Genomic DNA, 23,178 nt, shown 5'->3' on the forward strand with positions numbered 1-23,178 from the left:
GGCTATTTTCTTTTTTTCCCAGAGATCAGACTTTTTTGTTTGTTTAAATCAGGGCAGTGTGTTTTCCATCTGCAAAGTCAGGCAAACAGGGAAAGTAGCAGCCATGTTAATCACTGTCTTTCATCGTGGAGATACCAGACAGGTTTGGAATCTTTTCAGCCTGTTGCATGACTTTCCATTTTGTCTTCATTTAAAGCACTATGAAATTATGTGGTAATTCAGACGAGAAGATGACTGCTGCAAAAATCAAGCTTTATTTTTAAAGACAGTGGCAGATGGTTCCCTCAGCGCAGCCGTCGGGTTGAAGACCTGGTGATGGGAGTTGTTTTGGTGGGGGTTTCTTCCTCTCTTAATTCTGCCAGTAGCTCTAAAAGAGTAAAATGTGTCAACAACCAGCACTCCACTGCCTTGAACAGAGAAATCTGCATGCAGCTCTTGATCCCCATCTGCACTCTCTCCCTTCCAGAGGAATTGTAGAATGTCCTGGGTTGGAAGGAACCTTAATGATCGTACAATTCCAACTCTTTGCCATAGGCAGGGTTGCCATCCACTAGACCAAGTGTACTAAGACCAGAAGAATAAGTTTTTTCATGCATTTTAGAAGAAAGATAGGAAGAAATTTATGATTTTAACTCATCTGGCAGTCCAAAGTCCCTGACAAAGTTTCTCCACCAAGCTCTCACCCTTGATACACTAAATCTGCAGTCCTTCTCCACCTCTCTGTTTTTACTTTTGAACATACACATCTAATGCCTTACCATTCTCAGAGCTGTTCTCTTCATCACTGGAGAAGGTGATAACAGTTTTTTTGCGTCGATGGGACTTCTGAGCACGTTTGTTGTTTCGGAGTGCTTGTGGCCGGGGTGTGACAAAATCATCATCATCATCCCTGTTGGCTGTGCTCAGGGGCTGGCGGCAGCAGCCTGCTAAGAAAAAGGGAAAGGTAGCAGTCTTCTGTCTGTAAGGGTGAAGAAAACTCCCTAGGCGTCTCTGCTGGGCTGCAAGGTTAAGGGAAGACTGCAGTCCCACAAATGGAAGGTACCTGCTGTTGGTCTTCGCTTGGCTGGCTCTGGCAATGGAGTTTTATCACCTTCCTGGCACACCTCTGCTGAATCCAGCCCTTGGTTATGGCAGGCAGACAGCTTCTGCTCCAGCTCTTCAGCCAAAGCCTGGTATAGTTGTAACACAGCAGCAAAAAAAAAAAGAAAAAAAAGAAAGAAAAAACAACAGAGAGAAGCATTACATCCACGGCGTATCCATCTCCTGCTCCAGGATTTAGGATCTCCGTTAAGGCGAAATAGTAGCCTGTTGAACATGGAGAACTGCAAAGCTTTCCGATCACTGTGTTTATAAAGCACTTGTTTTCCACATCTGGATGCTTCCCACCAACCATCCTTACTTTAGTCTCAGGTTTGCCGACTGCTCTGCGGAATCGAACCAGCACAGCTTGGAAACAGCTGTAGACAGCCGGGTCTTGGAGCTTGTCTGCAAAGCAGTCAAAGTTGTCCTGCAGCTTGTGAAGGCCCCGCTCTGAGATGGGCAGCAGAGAAAGGCAGTGGGACAGATCCCGGTACTGACGTTCATTTCTGGGAAAGACAAAGATTGCCCATAGTTCATATGAAAAGGAGTGTGTAAAGATGAGCACATCCTACCTCGAACTGAAGCATGTGAGGAAAAGGCATTTCCCACAGGTGTTTCCTCCTTATGGAACATGAGATTTACTGATGTTCTGTTACAGACCTGTTACAGGGTGCCACACCTTGCAACCACTATATCCCACAAAAAAATAGTGACTTAGTGTCTGTCAGAAACACAAAGGCTTCACTGTTACAGAACACAGTCACTTGTTAGGAAGCGTCAGAAGTTATTGCTGGCTAGGAGGAGAAACACGCAGTGAAATAAGGGCTCTTTCTGAAGGCACTCATTTTAACTAAAAAGCGTAAAGAAAAAAAAAACAACTGGCTGCTCTTGAAAATGTCTTTGCTGGTCAGTTACAGGCATAGAGGACATTTTCATTACGATACATAGCAAACAAATAGCAACTGCTGTGTCAGAGGACAGCTAGATCCAGATTCTAGTGAAAGTTGCAAATAATAAAAAAAATCCAAACTAATGTCTTTAATATAGCTCACTGAGACAGAACGGGAGTAAAAACAGTAGGTCAAAGTCCCCCTTACGCATGTGTACAGAACAGAGGGCTTACATATACACTCAAAACATACTGTCCAAACAGACACAGAAAAAAACTGCAGCATCCAGACGTTAAATGTGGAGACAGTCATTTTTGGCATGTTGCTAATTAGAACTCCAGAAATCCTAAGGATGGTGGCTGCATAATCTTTCCTGATAAGCTCCTGTATTAGCCTTGAATAAGAGTCTTGCTCTAGCATTACCTCTAGTGAGCACTAAACCGATCATCTCTGTGGTACAGTGGTGACATTAGGACAGCATGGCAAAAGCTAGATGTGTTACAGCCAGAAGGATCTTTACAAGTGTGGTCTGAAGACCTCACCACTGTTCCTAGGATAAAATTTTGAGAGAGGGGCCACTTTCTACTCTGGCTCAGGAAACAAAATCCAAATATTTCTCAGGAATATGCAACTGCCCAAGACAGCTGAGTTGGTCACATGCCCAGGCACTGTGTACAAACAGCCAAGATAAGCAGAATTAGCTTTAAACCTCAAGGGCAAAGTCACAACTGTGGAGATGGAACACCACAGGAATGGAGGAATGTTGGGTGCACCAAATCCAGTAGAAGATAAAGATAACAAAGAAAATATTTGGCAGAGGCAGGTTCACTTCTTCTGTCTGTTTTTTCTTGAGGTAAAATAAAAGTCAGTGAAGTTACAGCTTGAGGTGCAAAGGGAAAGAAACATCAACCAAAAAAAAAAAAGCTTCCAGGAGGCAAAATGATACCTCAGATGCATGGAATGGGCTCTGGACTGCTATACTCTTTAATCAGCACCACAAACAAGTCACATCTTGCAGACAATAGAATAATGCATATCATGTGGCACAAGCACTCGAACAAGAAAACAATCTGCAGCATAGTCAGAACTGAGCAACCTGTCCACACAGAAGAAGAATGGGACAGATAAGGAGATCCCAGCACCTCAGTTTAATACCTTTTTTTTTTTTTAATTTATTTTTTTTTTTAACTGAGGTGCCTGTGGAGAAGGACCAGAGAGGTGAATAAAAGCTGCCGTGGGTTGTATCTCCTTGCCTACCTGTAAGTAATGCAGATTCAAGTTCTCACAAAACCTTTACCTTCAGAAAGATAAGGGGAGAGGACCCGAAGAGTCACAGAATGTCCTGGGTTGGAAGGGATCTTAGTGATCATCCAGTTCCAACCCTTTCCCATAGGCAGAGTTGCCACCTACTAGATTGCAGTGTAATAAGACAAGGACACATTTTTTTCATGCATTTTAGGAGAAAGATAGGAAATTTAGGATTTAGACTCACCTGGCAGTCCGGAATCGCTGACAAAGTTTCTCCACCAAGCTCTCAGTCTGTTTGTCTTTAGTGATATATGAGAAGAGATGTCTGCAAAGGAAAAATGTAGTAAAGCTGAAAGCCCATAGAGGAAATCCCATTTCTACCTTCACCACGGCTTGCTTGCAGACCTCCTGCCCAGTGATCAGCTAGGTGGCTCTCCAAATGTGAAGACCAGAAAGCTCTACACATCTCAGACTCTGTTCAGGAGAAGCTATTAGCATATAATGTGTTTTAAGTAGTAATTGCAGTCCCTGTTGGAGGACAGCTGCTACAATAATTATAACTGCATGTTTGTTAAGCACCTGCCTAAGATAAAATACAGCTAGCTATACAGCTAAAACAAGGACTCTTGCAGGTCTGGAATGAGAATTGCTTATGTCTGTGTGGGGTAGGTGGGTTGCTGAAAAGGCTGTGGTACCTATTTCTGCTCAGCTCCTTCCATCCAATTTTAAGAGAAGCAACGCCTCCAGATGATCTCCCCACTTCAGAGCTGTGCTACAGACCAGTATGTCTGAAAAGGCAGACTGTACTGAGTGTGGGATGGCATAGAGACTTTCTTTTCTCAAAAATCATTATTTTGCTGAAGGTACATTGCTATACGTTTTCAACAACAGAAAAGTGAATGTTATTTTACAGTAAAGAGGGAACAAAGCTGAACAGAACTGAAATATCAACTTGATCCCACATTTTTCTCAGCTTTTTGAGGAATAAGACAACGTTGGCTTTAAGACAGTTAATTAAGTACTCCTATGTTTCGCATGATGCCTTCACAGAAGTATTGAATAACTGAATTCTCTGTATTAAAAGCTATAGCACATAGTCCTCCTTTTTCTTCTACCAACATTTCTGTTAACTTATTCTCAGTCAAGCTGCAGCTGGCTTTTAGGTAGCTGCTGCAAGTAGATCCTTGTTTGGTCTATGTCATACCTACAACCACCACCAAATCAAGCTTCCTTTCTCTTAAGCTATGGAACTGACACTCAGTACTCCCCTCCCCCCCCCCCCATTTCAAATTTCAATTCATCTTTCCTTAATTTAAGCAACCCGAATTGTGACAGCATTCCAACCAAGGTCTAACCAGCATTTCAACATTTCCTACACAGAAAGCAGAAATAAAGCATCTGTTAAAATAGCAAGCGGAATGAATCTCTTGCTAACTTCAGCCATACCTTTACAGCAGGGGTTGTTATATTTTGTTCTACTAGTTTTCGGATCAGTTATTGCTGCAATCCTCTTTCTCCATTAGTCCTTTACCAGCAATCCTTCCCTCGCTACTTATCAATCAGCAGACATCACTGGTCCTTTCTTTTCTAAACCTCCACAATCTCCGTTTTGGCAAGTATCCTTGGATTATAAGCCACCCTTCCTCCCAGCTCGTGCCTTTGAGTTTAACTAGATCCTCTCCATAATACAAGCACTTCATATAATGCTATTACATGGAGAAATAGTTCAGTTTCAACTACTTCCTTCTTTCCTATCTGAAGAATTCAAAGTGGTATACTAGCTGCCACAGTTCTCTTCTGCATTAGCTTTAGAATAATGTGACTTCTGTCTACTCTGTTAAATCAATACATTTTCTCTTGCTATGCACTTCTATTTCTCTCCCTGTATACTGTGGAAGGCAGAAAAATCGATCTGTATGTGTCTTGATCACATGAACCCTGTCCATCCTCAATGCAAGTACTAAACTTACTAATTTCTATGTCTGTGAGAACACCTCCAGTTTGACATTTATTAAAAACTGTACTGAGAATTCCAAAAGTACATCCCATTCTTCTCATGTATGCCATCTATTTCACATATAATGGTCTTTGATGATTTACTTCTATCTCTGACACTAAATTCTTCTGTGTACTATCAGTAGTTACAAGCTATATTTCCCAGTATCTCCCATTGAAAACTGAAGCAAAATGTTCATGTACTTTCGGAGTCATAAATTAATCTTATCCTCACTGGTAGTCTTTTTCTGAGCTTTGCAATTCCTGCCTGTTCAAAATTCCATCCTCCCTCTTCCTAAATGCAGTGGAATCTCACTGACAGAAAGACTCCAGTCAAAAACCACTGGTATGGAACTTTCCCTTCACCCTCAAAGAGGTGGCTGTAGGTTGGTTCCCCTTGGGATGACTTCCCTTTCAGATGCAGACTGTGAAAAAGTCCGATTGAGGAGAACGAGAAAAAAAGCATTATATATGCCATGGTAGTTTGTTCTGTAGATTTGGTAGCTCTTAGCTCAATAGTCCTAGTCAGAACAGACTTCATTAACCCTCATTTCAGATTTTACACACCTCATAATAGTGTGGAAGGATTCTTCATCTACGCCGCAGTCAGGATCTGAGAGACGACTGATGATGTCTGGAAGCAGGTTATAGATGGCATTATCCTACGTGGGACACAAGGTTCTACATGAGATACAAAATTATGAATGACAGCTGGAGCCAAGACAAACAAGCTGTTCACTTAAAGTTACCTTTTTTCCCAGCACAAAGCTATTAACTGAAAGCATCAGCTTCTTGAAACAAGCTGTACACAGCCAGCCAATCCTATGTGGGGCTACTTGACTAAAGCTGAGGAGCTAACAACAACTGCAACCCTCTTTGGCAGCCTTGGATGCAGTTTCTTTACAACCTTGTCACCTCCCAGCACAAAAACATTCTGGAAGGAAGCATACAGAACAGTTCAGCTCAAGGAACTGTCTCTCGTCTTGCTGGAAAAGACCCAACCCAAATTCCCTTTCTCAAGGCTTACAGGCAGTTTAGTTACAGACAATGCAGAGATAGAAAACCAGTACAGTAGGGCTTACCTTTTAACAGAACAAGGCAAAAGGGTAAAGCTCCAGCATCACTGCCACCTCTTAGGCAGTAAATCTCAAATTCTGAAGGGCCTTCAGCAGCACATAGGGGGTAATAGGAGCTATGGCTCCTACCTGCCTGGACAGTAACTGCTTCAATTTAAGTATCTCAATGTCACACAGCCAGGAATAACATTGAAAGGTCTCAGATGATGCACTGCCTGAGCCTGAAGTCAGGGAACTCTTACAAGACTTATTCCCAAGCCCGTGCTAGGTGTGCACAAGTAAGCAGGTAGACAAAGCACTGGTTTGGAGCCTGCCTTCTGATGTGAATGGATGAGGACAAATTTGACAACATCAAAACTCATTTTGCAAAATTCCCTTTTTCTACTCTTATTTAGACAACACAGATGAACAGCAGATAGATCCCCTACAACACACTTTCTCCAGGACTCCATATTCTCGTGTCATCAAGCCAACCCTTACCAATCCCTTGCTATTCTTATGAACTAAGAATCCTCAGCATCCACTTACCTTGTTGGAGAGTTCATTGAAAAAGTTTTGAGCCACTCCCACGATTGCTTCCTCTGGGTCTATAAGCAGAGCTGCCATCTCACTCACTTGGCCTTTCACCTTTACCATGTCTTTGAGGATGAGGTGAGTCATCACCACACCAGCCGTCTGCCTCACACTTCGGCAGGGATCTCGCAACCTGGCAGAAGCAAATAATTAACATGGAAAGCAGCTGAGCATCTCTTAAGTTACCAGTACCCACCACATCCTACTTACTCCACAAGCCAGTTCTGTTGTCTCCCTCCACTGATGCCTTAAAATTTGGTTTCCTCCAATAGGCTCACCTTCCAGAAGCCCGGTGCCACCCTCACATCGAGTTCTTATCACCTGTCCTCTGCTAGCAATAAACATGGCATTACCTGGCATACAGATGTGGTGTCCATGGCTCCACCTGATTGGGGAAACGGATGGCCAGATCTCCTGCTGCAATAATGAGGTTGGATCTCACAACAGGGAGAGGGGACTTCTCCATCATAGTGAAGAGCAGGCGCAAGTGGGAGTCACAGAATTCAGAGCTGGCAGGACAAGGTAGCGAAAAGAAGGCCAAAGTTAGTAACCGAAATCCAGTCTCTGATATTAGTGAGACAATAAGTGTATGCTCTTTTATCCATGTTTTTTCCTCTTCCCCAGAAGGGAGTTGCAACATTTATTGTACTTAAGTGCCAGCAAAGCTGATAAGAGAACGTCAGTGTTACCTGATCATGCAGACTTTGCCAAGAGTCAGGGCTGCAGCAGCTCTAAGTGCCGGATCACTGTAGAGCCCAGGGTTATTGCAGATCTTGAGCACCAGTGGAACAAAGGCAGAAAACAGGTGCTTCTCTAGATAGTGGGGATGAAAGCAGCAGATATACTAGCACTGTTCAAGCAGCATTCCAAGAAAAATCATTGAATTTACAGCAGAACTCCTGTAGACTATACGAGCTGGATAACTCACTTTTGCTACCTTCAGAGAAACAGAATAAAGAAAGAGCCTATAATGAAACTGAAGAAAAATGACAGTGTTTGTTTATGTAGGAAACAGCCTCCCTTCCTCTAGATGCATTACCCACCCCTCCCATTCTCTCACATGTGACAGATGGAACCTGTGCTGCTCTTCGGTGGAGCCATACTTACCATCTAGAAGTTCTATCTCGCAAATATTGCGGATGAGCTCAGCCTCAGTGTCATCGGCAGATGCTCCAATGAGGCCCAGCTCCTCCTCCATAGTGGTATCATTTCCTGTGCTCTGTGTAGAAAAAAAATGGTTGTAAAAAGAGACGATGGGAAATGATAATCCTTTCCTTCACAAAGTACTTCTTTCTTAGGTGACAAGTGCTATGCATATCCCCAGCAGCATGACAAGAGTCTGGAAGAATAGACTGACAGAATTCTGTAACTTGCTTTTCTGTAAGAATTACATGAAGCTGTGAAATTTAGTCCAGGATTTGCTAGTGCATGTGCCACAGTACACCAAAGAAAGTCTAAGTCATTGAAGCTACCAAACTGAGACAGAAATAAGATACTAGCATCAGTGCCCAAGTCAAACACAACTTGAGGGACACACAAATCCCAAAAGCAAAGAAAATCAAAGCAGCCTTTGAATTCCTGGTGTTGTGAGCAAGACTATAGGAACCTTGTCACAAAGGAAAAACAAAAACACAGGGGAAGAAAAGAGACAAAAGTATTGCACAGGGGGATCAGATCTGCACCCAATTGCTACTTCTGGGAAAAATCTCATAACACCTTCCCCCTCGGTGGGAAATGATAGTGACTCCTAAGCAGAGCAGATGAGAAAATGTATAAAGTTCCCTGGACACGGCAGTGTATCCATCTAATAAAGACTGAAAGTCTAGGGAGATGATTTTTTCTTCTATTCTTACCCAAACAAGTCAACTTCACTGGAAAACACCCTGTAGTAGAATTAGGTGTAGATTAAACTTCTGGAAACTGTTTTTACAAAACTCAGTGCACAAATGAGTGCTCATTCTTCACCACTAACAGCAATTGCGAAAAGACTGCAATGTTAATAAAGGAAGTGATGGTTAGAGAGGAAACTAACGAAGAAGATAAACCTAGTCAGGCTATTACCCTTTGCTTCTTCCCCCTGCCTGTTCCAAACCCAAGAATGGCTGGAGTTTCACTTAACAGGATCTCCCTGTCAATCCTTGACAAATTCACGGCCACTAGAAGTTTGCTGTGGCAGTAGCTGGGACATTAGCAAAGTTCACAGGAAAACAATCACCAAGGTCTCACCCGAGGCCTCTGCTTTATTGCGCTGCTGTGAGAACGCTCTTTATGCTTCTTGGTCTTCCCCTCCTCCCTGAGGATGCGGCGCCTGCGCAGCTCCGCACTCACAGATACTTCCAAATGCGCTACCTGCCGCAGTGCCACCTGTCCCACAAGGGACACCAGGTGCAGCAGCAGGAATGTAGGGAGACTGCTAGCGCCATCAGAGACTCTGCTGGGAGAAGCCCCTGGCTCTAGTGGAAGAAAGATTATTGTAGTTCAGCGCTGATTTGGAATATACATGTATAATTACCGCCCAACCTCAGTAGGTGTATAACCCACCTTCATGCTCCACAGACCCCTCCACAGCACTTGCATTCCTCCATGCCACCATCTCTACTAGCCCCAACTCTTCTCCTCCCGCAGTTATCCCAGACCACCCAACCATAGCACCAGAAACCACGGGTACAGATTTGCTTCACCAGCTTTTTTTCCCTCACCCTCTTTCTGCCCATCAGCCTCTTGCAGATTCTCCAGAGCTTTCTGGCTGCACACCTGCAGGATGTGAGCACATATTTTCTCTGGTCCTTCTGCTAGTTGGTAGATGAGCGTTACTGCTGCCTCCATGAAGGGGATCCAGTGACTGCTTGGCTGGGCGAAGCCTGATGAGAAAAAGGAGCCAACGTACCACACAGAACAGCTGCAACACAAACTGCCTCACAGTCCAGCTTCACCTCCTCCAAACCTGCTGCTGACTTGAGCTCACCATTACTCACAGCCTCGCTCAGGCACACAAACAGCGCTTGTTCCTGCGGCAGTCGAAATGGGACACTGTTCTTCCCCCCTGCTGGCTGCAGAAAGAGATGAGTTACTCTTACCACACAAAAGAACACCTCTGTGCCCTCACTGGCTCTTCATCTTGCTGTGTGCGCAATTTAAACCAAAAGCCTTGTTATGCCCATGGCAGGGTCATCCAGCACTGCTCTGTCACTCAACACACAGCGGGGACATTAGTGTCACTTTTTAAGACATGGTGGCAGCACTGGGCAGATTTGAAGCTTGTCCAAACCACGATTCCAAGCCAAGCTAGATAGTTCCACTACTTTACCTCAAATTGAAACAACCCTTAAAAATCTTAAAATGACTCTAAATCTGGTGTTATTTGCTCTGTACTGCTCCCACTACACATAAGCTTGGTGTAAGACAACCAAGAATGCCAATGCCTGGGATACACCAGCACATCTGTGAGTTCCTGATCAAGATATACTTGATTAAAACAAGCTACTGCTTGAGATTCGTCAGCTTTCACTAGCTGGAAGTAAAATTTCTCAATTTACTATAGTTTTAGTCTCCGTTATGACCCTCTTGTTTGGAGCAGGAGCAGAAGAGCTTCTACAATTATTCAAACATCAGTCCCTTCTCATTCTGAAGATAGCTGTAACTCAGCGTGCCGTAACGTACATTCATTCACAGAGGTCCTGCAGTCACGTCCCCCAAAAAAAGGGGCAAAACCAGACTGACTGTGATGTGTGAAGGAGGGCAGTTTTCATGTTGCAACTCCTGAATTAAAATACCCTAAATACTTGCACTAAAAACAAAGCAACAAGAACAACAACAAAAAAAGAAGAAACAAAAAGTTTTTCCCTAAGTGCATTAAAAACTATAAATTGCTCTTCATCAAAGAAACCATCTGATAGGCCACCAGTTATAACATGAACGGATTTGAAAACCTGTCATGTTTTATATTCAGCCATACAGTCAACAACTCCCAAATATCAATTAACAGAGAGGGCAAAGGAATCACAACACCAGAAAATATCAGTCGAGGAAAGTGCTTCATGGTTGAGGAGACATAAATCAGCTTAGAATGGGGAGCATGAGCAAGAGAATTGGAAGGAAAACAGATTTTCTTGTGCACTGAACTCTTTTCTAATTTGAATTCAGCAGTTGCCTAATGAAAATTTTCTTATTGCACGTTCACTGATGTGTGATAAGCGCTGCTGAATGGTCTCAACCTTCCTCATTTTGAAAAAACAAAAAAATCCCATACAAACAAAAACAAAACAAAAGCCCTAAACAATAACAAATTCTCTTTTCTCAATGTAAGCTCCGTTCCCTGCTTCTCTTTTACCAGGTAACTATTTCTGTGACTACAAAGACCAAGTGAGAACTTTACCTTAGAATTACTGGCAAGTTTGGAGATTGCATTGCATACTTCTTCTGCCAAGCGATAGTCTTCATTCACCCTCTCAGCCAGCCCTACTGTCACCAAAACATCCAGGTTGCTGCCTATGATCTCCGGCTTCCCTCTATGGAATGGAAGGGACAGGAGTGTCACAGGAAGCGCTGATGAAACTTCATGGTAAATATCCATAACCAAGAGAAATAGCCCTTGTGGCTTGCAGAAGGCAGTCATTCAAGAAGGGAAAAAAGATAAATGAATTGACTGGAAACACAGCTATAGGGGCAGTACACGCTCCACACAAGACAAGACCTTTACTCCAGTGTGTACATGTGGCTATCCAAACTGAGCAAAATTGGAAGTATGGCTATTTGTAAAAACTAATGCTTTATTTCTTCCTTGTCAGAAAGGAGTATAACTTAAAAGCTTAAGACAAAAACGTTACAGAGCGAGAAAGAGTCCAGTAGTTCAGGACTGGTAGAGGGCAGCACTTTCTACACTGATGGGGCAGGGTGAAGGAAGCTGTGGTCAGCAAAAAAAATCCCCGACCAACCAATCAACCGACCCTCAATCCCACCTCCCTCTCATCCTGCAGATACTAGACCTGGTCTGAGGAACATACATTAATTGCCTGGAGAGGGTAAGAAGAGTATCTAGCACGTTTAAAAATGGAATCTAATAAGAAACAGAATTGGCATAATTCTCAGCAACAAAAGCAAAATCACTCCTTCCAGCAAATTTCTGGAGGAGTTAATCTTGCTATTTTACACACATACCCATGAACTCGACACAGGATGCCTTACAAATCTACAGTTTTGTGGATATCCCATGATTTTAGGAATTTTGAATTTATGCTTACAACTATACTGCAAGCACATGGGATGGAGTGACAGAAATATCATGGAAGGAATAACTAATACACAAATAGTGGAATTGCCTGTAGGCTCCCGAAATGGCTCTTACTGTAGTGCCAAGATCTTTCAGACCATCATCATCCCGGCCTACTTTTAACTGATGAAGGAGTAAAGTAGGAAGAACAAGAAATTAACAGGTAGGCTTAACACCCAAGGGTTACTAGGTTGGGAAATGAAGGAAATTAAGTTATAAATTATTTAAGCTAAACAAATTATAGTGTAATTATAACCTCTTTGTCCACAGAGAGGGAAGCAGATTAATTTCCCTCCATGCTAAGGCTCTAGGCATCTCTATTCAGCAGTTTCTCACAGTTTCTTATCAAAACACAAAGTGCTGAACCGTAGCATGGTAAAGCCCGACGTGGGTGTTCAGGACACAAGAAAGGTACTGTGATCACACTTATTCAGAGACTGCTGTTCAAACACAACAAAACTGTGTTTAATTCCAAGCTTCGTCACCCCATGGCCTGGTTACTATTTTTCAGGCTACAGAACAAGGGTCAGCTGATCCTGCACCCACAGTTGTTCACTAAGGAGTAATTCCCTATGCATCCTTCCACTCACAGGACCACACTGGGCCCTGAGCTTACCGTGCCATCATCCCCAGCAGCATCACAGCTGCACGGCGTTCCAGTGGCGAGCACTGGGTTTTTTCTGTGAACCGCTCCCAAAGCAGCTGGATCACAGCAGGCTTTATTTCATCTCTCTGCACAAACTCTGAGATCTGGAAAAGAAATGCAATAAAACAAGCAGGGAAAGCCAGAAGAGGGTGGACTTCAGATTAGTAAAGACATTACATGCATTGACTGCTGTTTTCATATAACGTATAACAGAGATCTGTAACAACACATATAATCCAAACTCAGACAATACATATACTCACTATTTCTTCTAAGCATTGTATTGCTCCTAACGATGCATCCACCATGATGAGGGAGAGAGAACACACCAGGTTCTGGGCCCTGGCCCTTTGAAAGTTTAAATAAAATTAAAAAAAAGAAAAAAAAGAAGAATAAAAAGGAACTGTCACGATTACTTGTCCTCAGCTCTCTAAATAGGCAATTATTAGATAACATCACCCAGCTCAAGTTTCAGTGCAGACAGCGTGAGCTCAAAAAAGTCAATTGTGGCTACTGATGCTCTGCACAAATGCCTGGCAACAGGCTCACACCAGCCCCTTCCTAGTTCCCTCTCAAGTACAAGTCACAATATAAACACAAGTCTATCCACTAGAGCATGAGAAACATACGAACAAATAAGGCTAGAGTTCAAACGGCAGGACAGCCATATCCAGACAATACTATCAAGCAGCAGGAAGAAGCAAGGGTGCTGCCTATTGCCTTAAAGGTATAAACAAAGGTGCACATGGACAAGAGTTGGAAAAAGAAGCAAGTGACGTGCTACAGAAAAGATGCAGCTCCTCTTTGCTGTGGAACAAGCAAGCAAGAGCACTTCAGCATCCCATTCTAGATCCTCAGTAAGAGTCAGCAAATAAAGATCCCATCACCATCCTTTCATCCTCCATGTGTAGAGTTTTGTTAAAGAAAAATTTTAGATTATTCTGAATGAAATACCAACTGAACTGCGTGTGAAAGCACTCAAATCATAATTTAAAAATACCTGGTGGACTGTCAGGGATAAAGAAACAGCATATAGTGAAAAAAACAAGGACAGAAGAGACAGCAAGAAAACCAGTAAACACTGAGAAGTATGTTGTTTAGATGAGGAACAAAACTCCTACAACTCAGATAAGACCACAGCATGCACAACTTGGCAGCAAAAACTGAGGTTTGGTATCAGAAAGATAGCTGTAAGTCTAGACTATATTGTAAGCCATTCCTCTTATTCTCAATCCTGTGAAAGGACAGACTATAGCCATAAAAAACCCAAAATAAAGGAACAAACATTGGACTAAAACCTTGCCCAAGAAGGGTGGAACATTTCATTTCCAAGACATGGGATCTGTCCCCTAGCAGTTGGCTTCCTAATGTGCTGAAACACTTGTCAAAAAAAAAAAAAAAAAAATCAGTTAATTGATGCCATCAAGAACCCAACTGATGCGATAAATATTCAGTAGCTCACTCTCCTTGACCCCACCATGCTGACCCTCCTCAGACCATTTGAGCAGGTTCCTCTTTTTGCAGTGCTTTATGTGAGAGTGAAATTTATGAGAAAGTTCAGCATGAGTGCCTGATACCAGTTTCATTTAAAATAATTCACAGCATTGCTTTCTGTGAGTTCTCACAGAAGGTGAGACCATATGGAGGTCTTCTGCATTAATTTTTCCTAGACATGAATACATACAGGACCTATAGGAGATGCTTCTCTGGGGAGTTGGTAGAACAGAAAGGAGAAAAAATAAATAAAAAACTTCTGTTTAGGACAACCCATACCTCTCTGAATCCCCGCTGGGGCTCAGATAGAGCTGCCTGTAGGCGTTCAGCACAGCCTCCTTGATACCAGACTCTTTTGACCACACGAGAGGAAGCATCCTGCGGACTCCAAGCAGTGCCTGGGGCACACCAAACTGCGAGACTGTCACAAAGAACTCAATTGCTTCTTGAACAACTGCAGAGGAAAGAACAGCTGCATTAGTGCAGTTCCTTCCTTCTCGTTATTGAAGAGGCCATTAAGACGAATTCATAGGCATACTGCTCTCATACCTAGACCTAGAAGTACCCGAGATCATTGCTACTGTCTGCAAATGGCTTGAGTCAGAATAGGGCCACTATTAAATATAGATGCCCTGGAGGAAATGGGGTAAGTTAGCAATATTAGAGCTAAACGTGATATGATAGACCTAGGAGAAGAGCACAGAGGCCATTACTGAGATAGAAAAAAAAAATATATATCTATTCTAAGAAACAGCAGCTTTGGAAAAAAAGAGATCCTATGGTCACAACAAATATAAAGCAGCTGTCCCAACGCAATGCTGTAACTAAGCTAGCTGTTGTATTGATGGTGTACTGCGTGTTGTCCTACAGAGATGCTGCTTCAAGAGTTCATTATTGTGTGCAATCACTTAGCAGCATCCAAACCTGCTTTCTTAGTATAGGTAAAACATGAGTAGTTAGTACAGACAAAGCCATCATAGGCAAAGCCCCAAGAAACATCTGCACAATGCAGGTGTACAGACCTGCCTGCACCCCAGAACTACGTGAGTGGTTAGCAAGTGGGAGGAGGGTGTGAGAGGAAAGACTTGTACCCAGTCTCTACCTCAGGGACACTGATTCACGACAAGCACATTAATATTAAATATTAGTAGCTGAAATAACCTAAAGGACTGCTCATCACTTCATGTTTTTATAGTGAACTGAAGAGGACCAGGCAATAGGGCCTGTTGAAAAGTAACACTTTCAGCTATGAAATAAAGTTTAAAGAAACATGAAGTTAATTAGACACACTGCTCAGCTCCTCTCTTTACCCCACTGTAACACCTGAAGTTGCACCAAGGCACCAAGAAACAGAATGCAGCTTCCTTGGACGCTTACTTTGGAAGAACTGCAGTTGAGATTCCCTCCCACATCCCACAAAAGAGGAGAACCTACATAAATGTAGTCATCTTGGTCTTTTTTTCTTTCTTTCTTTTTTTTTTTTTGTTGTTGTTGTTGTTGCTGTTGTTGTTGTTGCTTGTTTGGGTTTTTTTCCTAATCTTGATATTTAAAAATTTGGCTCGTACACGTCTAAAAAAGCCCACTCATGCCCTAATGCAAATCTCTCACAACATCCATGTAGATGGTGCTTGCTGTTCCAGTAATCCAGTGCCTGCAACATCTGCTCAGTGAACAGCAGCTCTTCCAACCTTTCCCCTGTAGCTCCACCACTCCAATATCTCCTCTCCAGCAAAAAGGGACAAACCTGGAAACTACAAACAGAGGAAAAAAGGCCCCGTGGCTATTTCACACACCTGAAACAGAGTTTTCATACATCAGCTTGCTGATCAGGCTCAGGGCTTCAGTGATTTTCACTGAGAAGTTGTAGGCATCTTGTAGATACTGCACCAACATCTCCTGTTTGACCAGCTCCATTTGAGGCTGCTCTTGAGGCTGCTCTTCCGGCACAGCTTCTTCAGTTGTAAGACTGCCATTGTCACATGGAGAATCCCTACTATTCTCACCTGGGCAGAAACCTGCACAGCATCAACACTTGTTTGTTAGCAGTATTGAAGGTATAAGACAAGCAGGCACAGTTCAGGGCATTTAAATTCTTCTCACTCACCCCTTATTGACACTAAAAATCAGCGGAGACTTTCATTAAAAAAAAACCCAAAACAAACAAAAAAACCCAACTCAACCAAAAAAAATAGACACACTGGCAGAATAGCAGATTTAGCTACAAAGACAACATCTCAGCTTATCATAGCACAGACTCCAGCACTACAGCACAGCACATCACGGAAGTATCAACTAAGACAGGTGGAAAAAGGCATGGTCCAGTTTACCTAAATACCATAAAAACACTGAAGAGGTTAATCTGATCTTGACACCTCCTCAGAGATGGATGAGAACCTAAAAGAGAATCAGGACAGAGTACAGAGAAGGCAAAAACTGCTACTCTGTAGCAGTTTGTACAAGTGTGTGTAGCTGACAAAATTGAGAAGATTATTTAGATAGTAGCTTTTTTTTTTTTTTTAAACAGAAATTAGCTCAGGAGAATAAGCAAGAAAACCTTATTCTGAAGCAAATACAAAAGATAAAGTATGCACAGTCGTAAAACACAGCAAGAAGTGTGAGCCTAGAGGAGCTAGACTTTGCTTGAATCTGATACTTGGTGTATCAGCCTTTAAGAGTGAGCATTATGTGCCACCACCTGTTCAGGAAGCAGAACTCCACACAAATCCAGACAGGACAGAAGTGCATGAGTAACACTGGCTTCACTCCCTTCTGCAGTCACCATATAAGTTAAAGCAGTAGAAGTGCACTTATAGTGGGAACATGAATTTGTTCTCACCAGAACTGAAATACTGGGATTAGTGTGATCCAGACAAGAGACCAGGCCACTACATGAGGAAATGATCCACAGGTGGTGCAACTCTGGACTGCTGAGTACATGCATACCGAGATGTATACTGAGGCCCACAGTTTGAAAGAAGAGATGCAGCTGTCCAGACAGTTTTGGCCTAACTCTAGCAACAGTTTAAATGCAGGGAAGAGACAGACCAATCTGCTGTAGTCACCTGTGTAAAGTCTCTTCAGAATGCCCAGGATCGTCGTCTCCTCATTTTTCTCCTTGGAGCTACTGAAGGGCTCTTGCCCATGGAACCGGTGCAGCGCTTTTTGCGTGAGGCGAACTGCACTCCTGGTCAATGACAGAACCCAAGAGAACACCAGCAACCCATTAGTGCAGAATATAAGGGAAACCATGCAACTTTGCCCAGAACTCCCAGGAAAGCCAGGTGTTCCTGCCAGCACATTGTACCAGGTGCCCATGTCAGTGCCTTCCCATAGAGTAGTTACCGAAAGTCATGCATTTACTCTGCACCTCAAACCTTCCTTGAATAGAGAACAAGAGACTGAGAGCCTTCTTACTTGTAATTCAGCTTCCTCAGCATTCCAGTGATTTGCTCTGATGTACCCTCTGCTGTTTCTTCAACTTCCAGCACCTCCTCATCTTCTTCTTCCTGCAGTGGTTGAAGGATCTGCATTGCAGCAGCCCTAACTTCTGGTAGCATTGCTTCCCACTCTTCTTCTGGGGTGATTGTTGGAGCTATAAAGAAATGGCAGACAGAATGAGGAATGGAGAAGATTCAAATGATAGCTTAAGTGGGGAAAGAAACTCATCTGGAAGTGAGAAATGCTAGGCTTTTTTCCTTAGGCAGTCACTATTCCCATTTCTGATTCCACCTAAACTAGAATATGAGTAGGTAAGAACTTTTTTTTTTTTTTTTTTTTTTTTTTTATTCCAAGAGACTAAGGAGAAGAATGACAGAGAACCATCATTTGCTATTTATTGGTCTCTAGACATCAGAAAGTTCAAGGCTAATCAAGTTGAAATTCATATCTAACCAAACTCCTGGCAGAATCTGTCCTTGAATGGCTGGCAATTGAAGCCTGAGAGGATGTTCGTACTTATGTTCAGTTCTTGCCCTGAGAATAACACTGTTGAGTAAGTACAGACATTCATATGGTCCTTTTACTACATTATGGCATGAAGACTTTTGTGAGTTTATTCCCCAGTTATCTGGACTCACTGTCTCACATGAATAAGATCTGAGATAAAAGCCACCAAAACTTGGGAGAAAGTGTAAGATGAGGAAAAATAAGCCTAGAGTGAAATTCCTATTGGCCAGAGTACAAATTACACCCTGAAAATGGGAAAGAGAAAGAAATTACCTGCTTCTCTGCAACGGTCCCTCATTTCTTGCAGCTTCTGCACCTCTTTCTCGAGCGGCTCAGCCAAGTCACTACAGCTCAGCTGAAAATGCCAAGAAGAAAAGAAGTAGTATGTTCCTTATCCATTTTTCTAGAATTCTCCTTTCTCTATTTCCTTAGTGTTATCAATCACCTCAGAAAACTCTGATTTTGGAAAATGAAGTAGCAAACTCTGGCCACCATCCTAGATGCTGTCAAATGCCAGTCTGAGGCTCAGAAACTCAAGAGGAGGTGCGGGCGAACATAAAAACTGCAGCTCTGCATAGAAAGTTCTAAAGCCTAATTCTCATCCTAAGAAAAGAAATCCCACAGTGAATTCACATCAAACTGCTGTAGGTTTTTCCATTATCAAGACCAGAACCATCTTGGCCCTGCACACCTACCAATTACAGTGAGTGAAGACCCAGAGAACATGAGATCTGAACAACAGAAAATTCAGAAAGCTCCCATTTGCATAGTCAAAACTTGTGTCTCATTGAAAGGCCAACATGGAAAGACCACAGCCCTGCCCATACCATACTGCAGATACTCAGCCTGCAGACACACTTCTAGCATACACACCATGCTAATGGGAATTACCTTGCAAGAATAGGGATTATTGGATAAAAATGCAGCCAGGAGCTGGATGGCATTTTTAACTACCACCACAGATTTGTCTTTGAGACGCCCAACAGCCAGGGATACGACAGACAGGAACTGAGTCAAAGGCAGAACCTAGTACACAATGAAAGCATAAACAAAGTCATTAGGAAGCCCTAGAAATTCCTGACAATTTGTTTTCCTGCAGACAAATCAATATACACACATGCTCTTCTACTTGTGGCTTGCATATGAGAAGGCACAGATTACAGATTCCTAGAAAAATCTAGGTCAGCAGAGACCTCCATACATCTTCTAGCCCAAGATCTGTTGAAAGCAAGGACTTACAAAAAGTTACCAAGGAGTCTAGTGAGAAGAGTCTTAGTATTTCTGAGATGTTTTCCCATAGTAACGTCCAGAAAGAGCTTGCACAACGAGCTCTTTCTTCTAATCAGTACTGGTAAGATCTAAAAGCATGCAATTTCTGTTCCCTAGTTAACCTTAGGATCTTTGGTCTCTTGGGAAAAAAGAACAACAGATACTTTAATACTCAAAGACTTTTTTAATACTCAAATGCCTTTGTTGGTTTCACTTCAGTCTCTGCAAACAAAGATCAGTGACAGAAATTCCCTTAGAAATTCCCTCAGATGAGGGGAGGAGGAGACAAAGGCGGAGCCGTTTTCCCAACACATTTACCTTGCCTTGAACAATTCGAGTGAAAAGCTGTAGCACCCGACTACGAACAAATCCATTGACATCACAGATGTGGGCTTGCAGAGTGTTTAGGAAATGGTCCCGAGTACCACGAGCAGCTTCTTCCAGCTGGTCACCATTCAGCACCTGTAGCAGCACTTCTGCCATTGCTGACAAAATGGCATTTCGCATCATGTAATTCTGCAAAAAGATGAGTTGGTGAACCAGGAACAGAGAAAAAAATACAACTTGGTATTCCGAGGGGGAAGGACAGGCCACAGTCTGGGCCTTCTAACTGTCAAGCTCCAGCTTTAACTGAATTTCTCTATTCCAGAGTTTGTATCAACCTTGGCTGAACATGGCCTGCAAGACTAAGCAATCCAGCCCTCCCATCCAGCTAGGTCTGACATGAAAGCAAGGACTACCATCAAAACACAAGGTTTTTAAGGGCACTTTACTAAAAAGTAACATGATGAAAGCCATTGAAGTAACTTGGTACTGAAGAATAAAGGACAGCAGACTGATCCAACAGTAGTCAGATCCCTCTGGCTCTCCGATGCCTGGAAGCAACAGCCAGAAAGTAGGTGTCATGTGTGTATTTTCTCTGCATGTTTTAGGGAAGGGCATGACCTGTTCCATATGGCAGGTTTTGGCTACTTGATCTCTGTGAAAGATGCTCTGTTCTCAAAAAGAAAAATCAAATAGCAGTAGTTCTACTGCTTGTCTTTTCTGCACAGGTAATATTTTGCAAATGTACCTCGCCATCCAAGTGCCGCAGCAGAACACTCATGTTGGATAGCACCAGTGCAGGAATTTGTTCTGCCAGTTCAGTTATGAAGACAGCATAACCCTTGATTCCTGAAGTATCACGAGCCAGCTCTAGTGGACATTTCTGTCCAATTTCCCTACACAGAAAAATAAAATAAGGAAAAGGGCTTCTCAGGTTTCTAGGGGTAGAAGAATACATATTGGGGCATTTTTCCTCACCTCAGCAGTTCACCTACTATGCTTTTCAGTCCATATTCTTTAGCCCAGAGAGTCACAGCCTGAGCAAACACTGAGGCTACATGTTCAAAGTGCTGCAGCATCTGTGTGATCTTCAGAGTAGCACCTTTGGACAAGAGAAGGGAGAAAAAGAGGTTAAGGAAACTCCTAGGAACAACATCCAGAAAAAGAAAAAAGCATGGACTCACTGAACATGTGATCATAGTGAGTCAGAGCTGTAGCAAGCAGATGTGTTGCTGCTTCTCGTGTGGCCCGATACCTCTGAAGACCAATATTTGAGTTCTCCAGTATACGATAACAGCATCCTGTCAGTAAGCTAAAACCGTAGAGAAGAGAGACAACTTCACTACAGCAGTCTGCATTGACTATTCTAGCAAACTGCACTAAATATGCACTAGGTACATCTTTTTCTTGAACCAGGCAGATTATCCAATAACCATAAGAAACTGTGCAAAAAACATCTGAATTTTACATGAGGAAAAGAAGTGGTTCTTCAACCACTCACTTTTGCTTCAGCTTACTCCACATCCAACAGTGTACCCTACAGAGGGCTGTAATACCATCTCACTCGCAGATTTACAATTTAACCCCTTCTTCCCAACATACAGACACTATTTCTAAGGGCTGTCTTACCTGACAAGCTCTTCTTCCACCACCAAACCACTCCAAAGTTGACGGAGATCCAGCTGCAGCAACTGTGTGAGCAGCTGTAAAAGCGGTTCCCTCTCATCTTCCCATGAGAATCCAGAGACCTTGGTGCGGCTCTTCTTGTTCTGAAAAGAAAGGTATGCAATGCAGTTCATCGATATCCTGAACATAAGACAAAAACACCATCACCATCCCATTTCCCTTGAAACAAAAACAGCTGTTAAACTCAAAAGCATCAAGAGGGATACCATTAGATGTACAAGAAATGTATATGCCCACATCTGACCACTGTTATTTGAGCACAGAATGGAACTCGAGAAAATACTGACAGCCAGGTAGCCACTTAAGGATCAAAGTTGGCTTGGTCATTTTAATCTCTGCTGATGTTTAGACACACATCTGTCTGTCTTCCAGAAAGGATTTTACAGAACTCCACATTAGGCACTGCTTTTCCCATCATCATGCTTAAACAAACCCAGCTATACTCTTTGACACAGAGTTCAGCAAGCTTACAGACTTCCTACATTTCTCATCTCATTTTCTCCCCAGTTCTCTCACCCACCTTTCCAGCAGGATCCACCTCCGCCAAACCACTCTTGAAGGCTTCCATTTCAAAGGCTTCCAACAGGCCACACAGCAAATAGCAGTTCATCTTAAGAGCATTGAGGTGAGCATCTCGGTCTGTATGGCTTAGCCCAGAATCACTCAAGATGGTAGAAAGCTCATTGGAATGATGAGTCACCACTGGAGAAAGATAGAAAAAGATGAACGTTCTTGGCCAGGTTCCTCAGCCATCCTCTCCGTTGGAGACTTAGAGCAGTCATCAGATTACCAAAGATGTGTGCTCACATCTCACCAGCTGTAACATGGGCTGCCCCCTACAGCCAAAACCTCAGAGGCACTTTCCCATCCTGTTCCCCAGTCACCAGTCAGTTCCTAGAAGCACTTGCTCAGAACTGACACATCCCAAGGATTTATTTCCCAGGGACACAGGGAAGGGGATTTTCTGTCGGCCTGCCCTTACAGCGAACACGCACAGCTCTGCATTGTCCACCAAGATTACAGACCCGTATACTGGAATGGACTGAAGGAGCAACCCTGCCGGTTGAGTCACATTAGCCTTTATATCATCATCAAACTGCTGCCCGGGAGCAACCTCCCTGTGACTCCAGTTTTGCCCGGAGATAGCAAACACCCACCTTGCATCATCAGCTCCAGGGCATCCTCCTTGGCAGCGGTATCCAGGGCTCGGAAGTGGCTGTGGGGCAAGCACAGCTTATCATGGCAGCAAGAAAACGCCACAGGAAAGAGGCGGCAGCTCCCGGCCCCCCTCCAGCCTCCAGGTCCCTCCGTTCGCTACTTACCGCAGCAGGCTGTAAACGGCGTCGAAATGCTGCAGCACAGCCAACGCACCCCGGCCCCGGAAGGCAGCCCGGAAGGCTACGGGGAGACGAGGAGAACGTGAGCGAGGGGCGGTGCGGGGACAGCTGCGAACCGCCGGCAGGGCCGGGTCTGACGGCGCCTGCTCTGCCCGGGCTTAGGCCGGCCGGACCTCGAAGGGCCTAGCCCAATAGGGGAAGGGCTCGGGCCTTACCTGCGATGGCGGGCGGCAGCTCGCGGACAGACAGTACCTCCTGCACGACATAGTGACGCGAGCTGTCGCCCCGCAGCAGATCGTCAGCGGCGAGGGGCAACTGGAACTCGCACGGCGCCGCCGCCATAACC

At 43.5% G+C, this 23,178-nt stretch overlaps 1 protein-coding gene across 1 annotated transcript; it reads right to left on the reverse strand.

The window, feature by feature from the left end:
* Window positions 1–284: 284 nt before the first annotated feature.
* Window positions 285–23,174, reverse strand: NCAPD2 (non-SMC condensin I complex subunit D2; the record flags this gene model as incomplete). The annotated part of the gene is made up of 31 exons (XM_079549354.1): window positions 285–367; window positions 759–926; window positions 1,043–1,169; window positions 1,400–1,586; window positions 3,463–3,543; window positions 5,781–5,875; window positions 6,818–6,995; window positions 7,216–7,371; window positions 7,552–7,675; window positions 7,970–8,081; window positions 9,089–9,315; window positions 9,562–9,723; window positions 9,828–9,912; window positions 11,238–11,370; window positions 12,748–12,881; window positions 13,041–13,125; window positions 14,551–14,725; window positions 16,065–16,286; window positions 17,334–17,455; window positions 17,686–17,863; window positions 18,490–18,571; window positions 19,108–19,242; window positions 19,804–20,001; window positions 20,558–20,705; window positions 20,788–20,911; window positions 20,994–21,121; window positions 21,439–21,578; window positions 22,016–22,197; window positions 22,653–22,711; window positions 22,818–22,893; window positions 23,048–23,174. 31 exons carry the CDS (start codon window positions 23,172–23,174, stop codon window positions 285–287), a joined length of 4,233 nt encoding a protein of 1,410 aa, XP_079405480.1.
* Between the last annotated feature and the right edge of the window lie 4 nt (window positions 23,175–23,178).

The sequence above is a fragment of the Tetrao urogallus genome, assembly GCF_951394365.1.
Source record: "Tetrao urogallus genome assembly, chromosome: 1".
Taxonomy (NCBI): Eukaryota; Metazoa; Chordata; class Aves; order Galliformes; family Phasianidae; genus Tetrao; species Tetrao urogallus.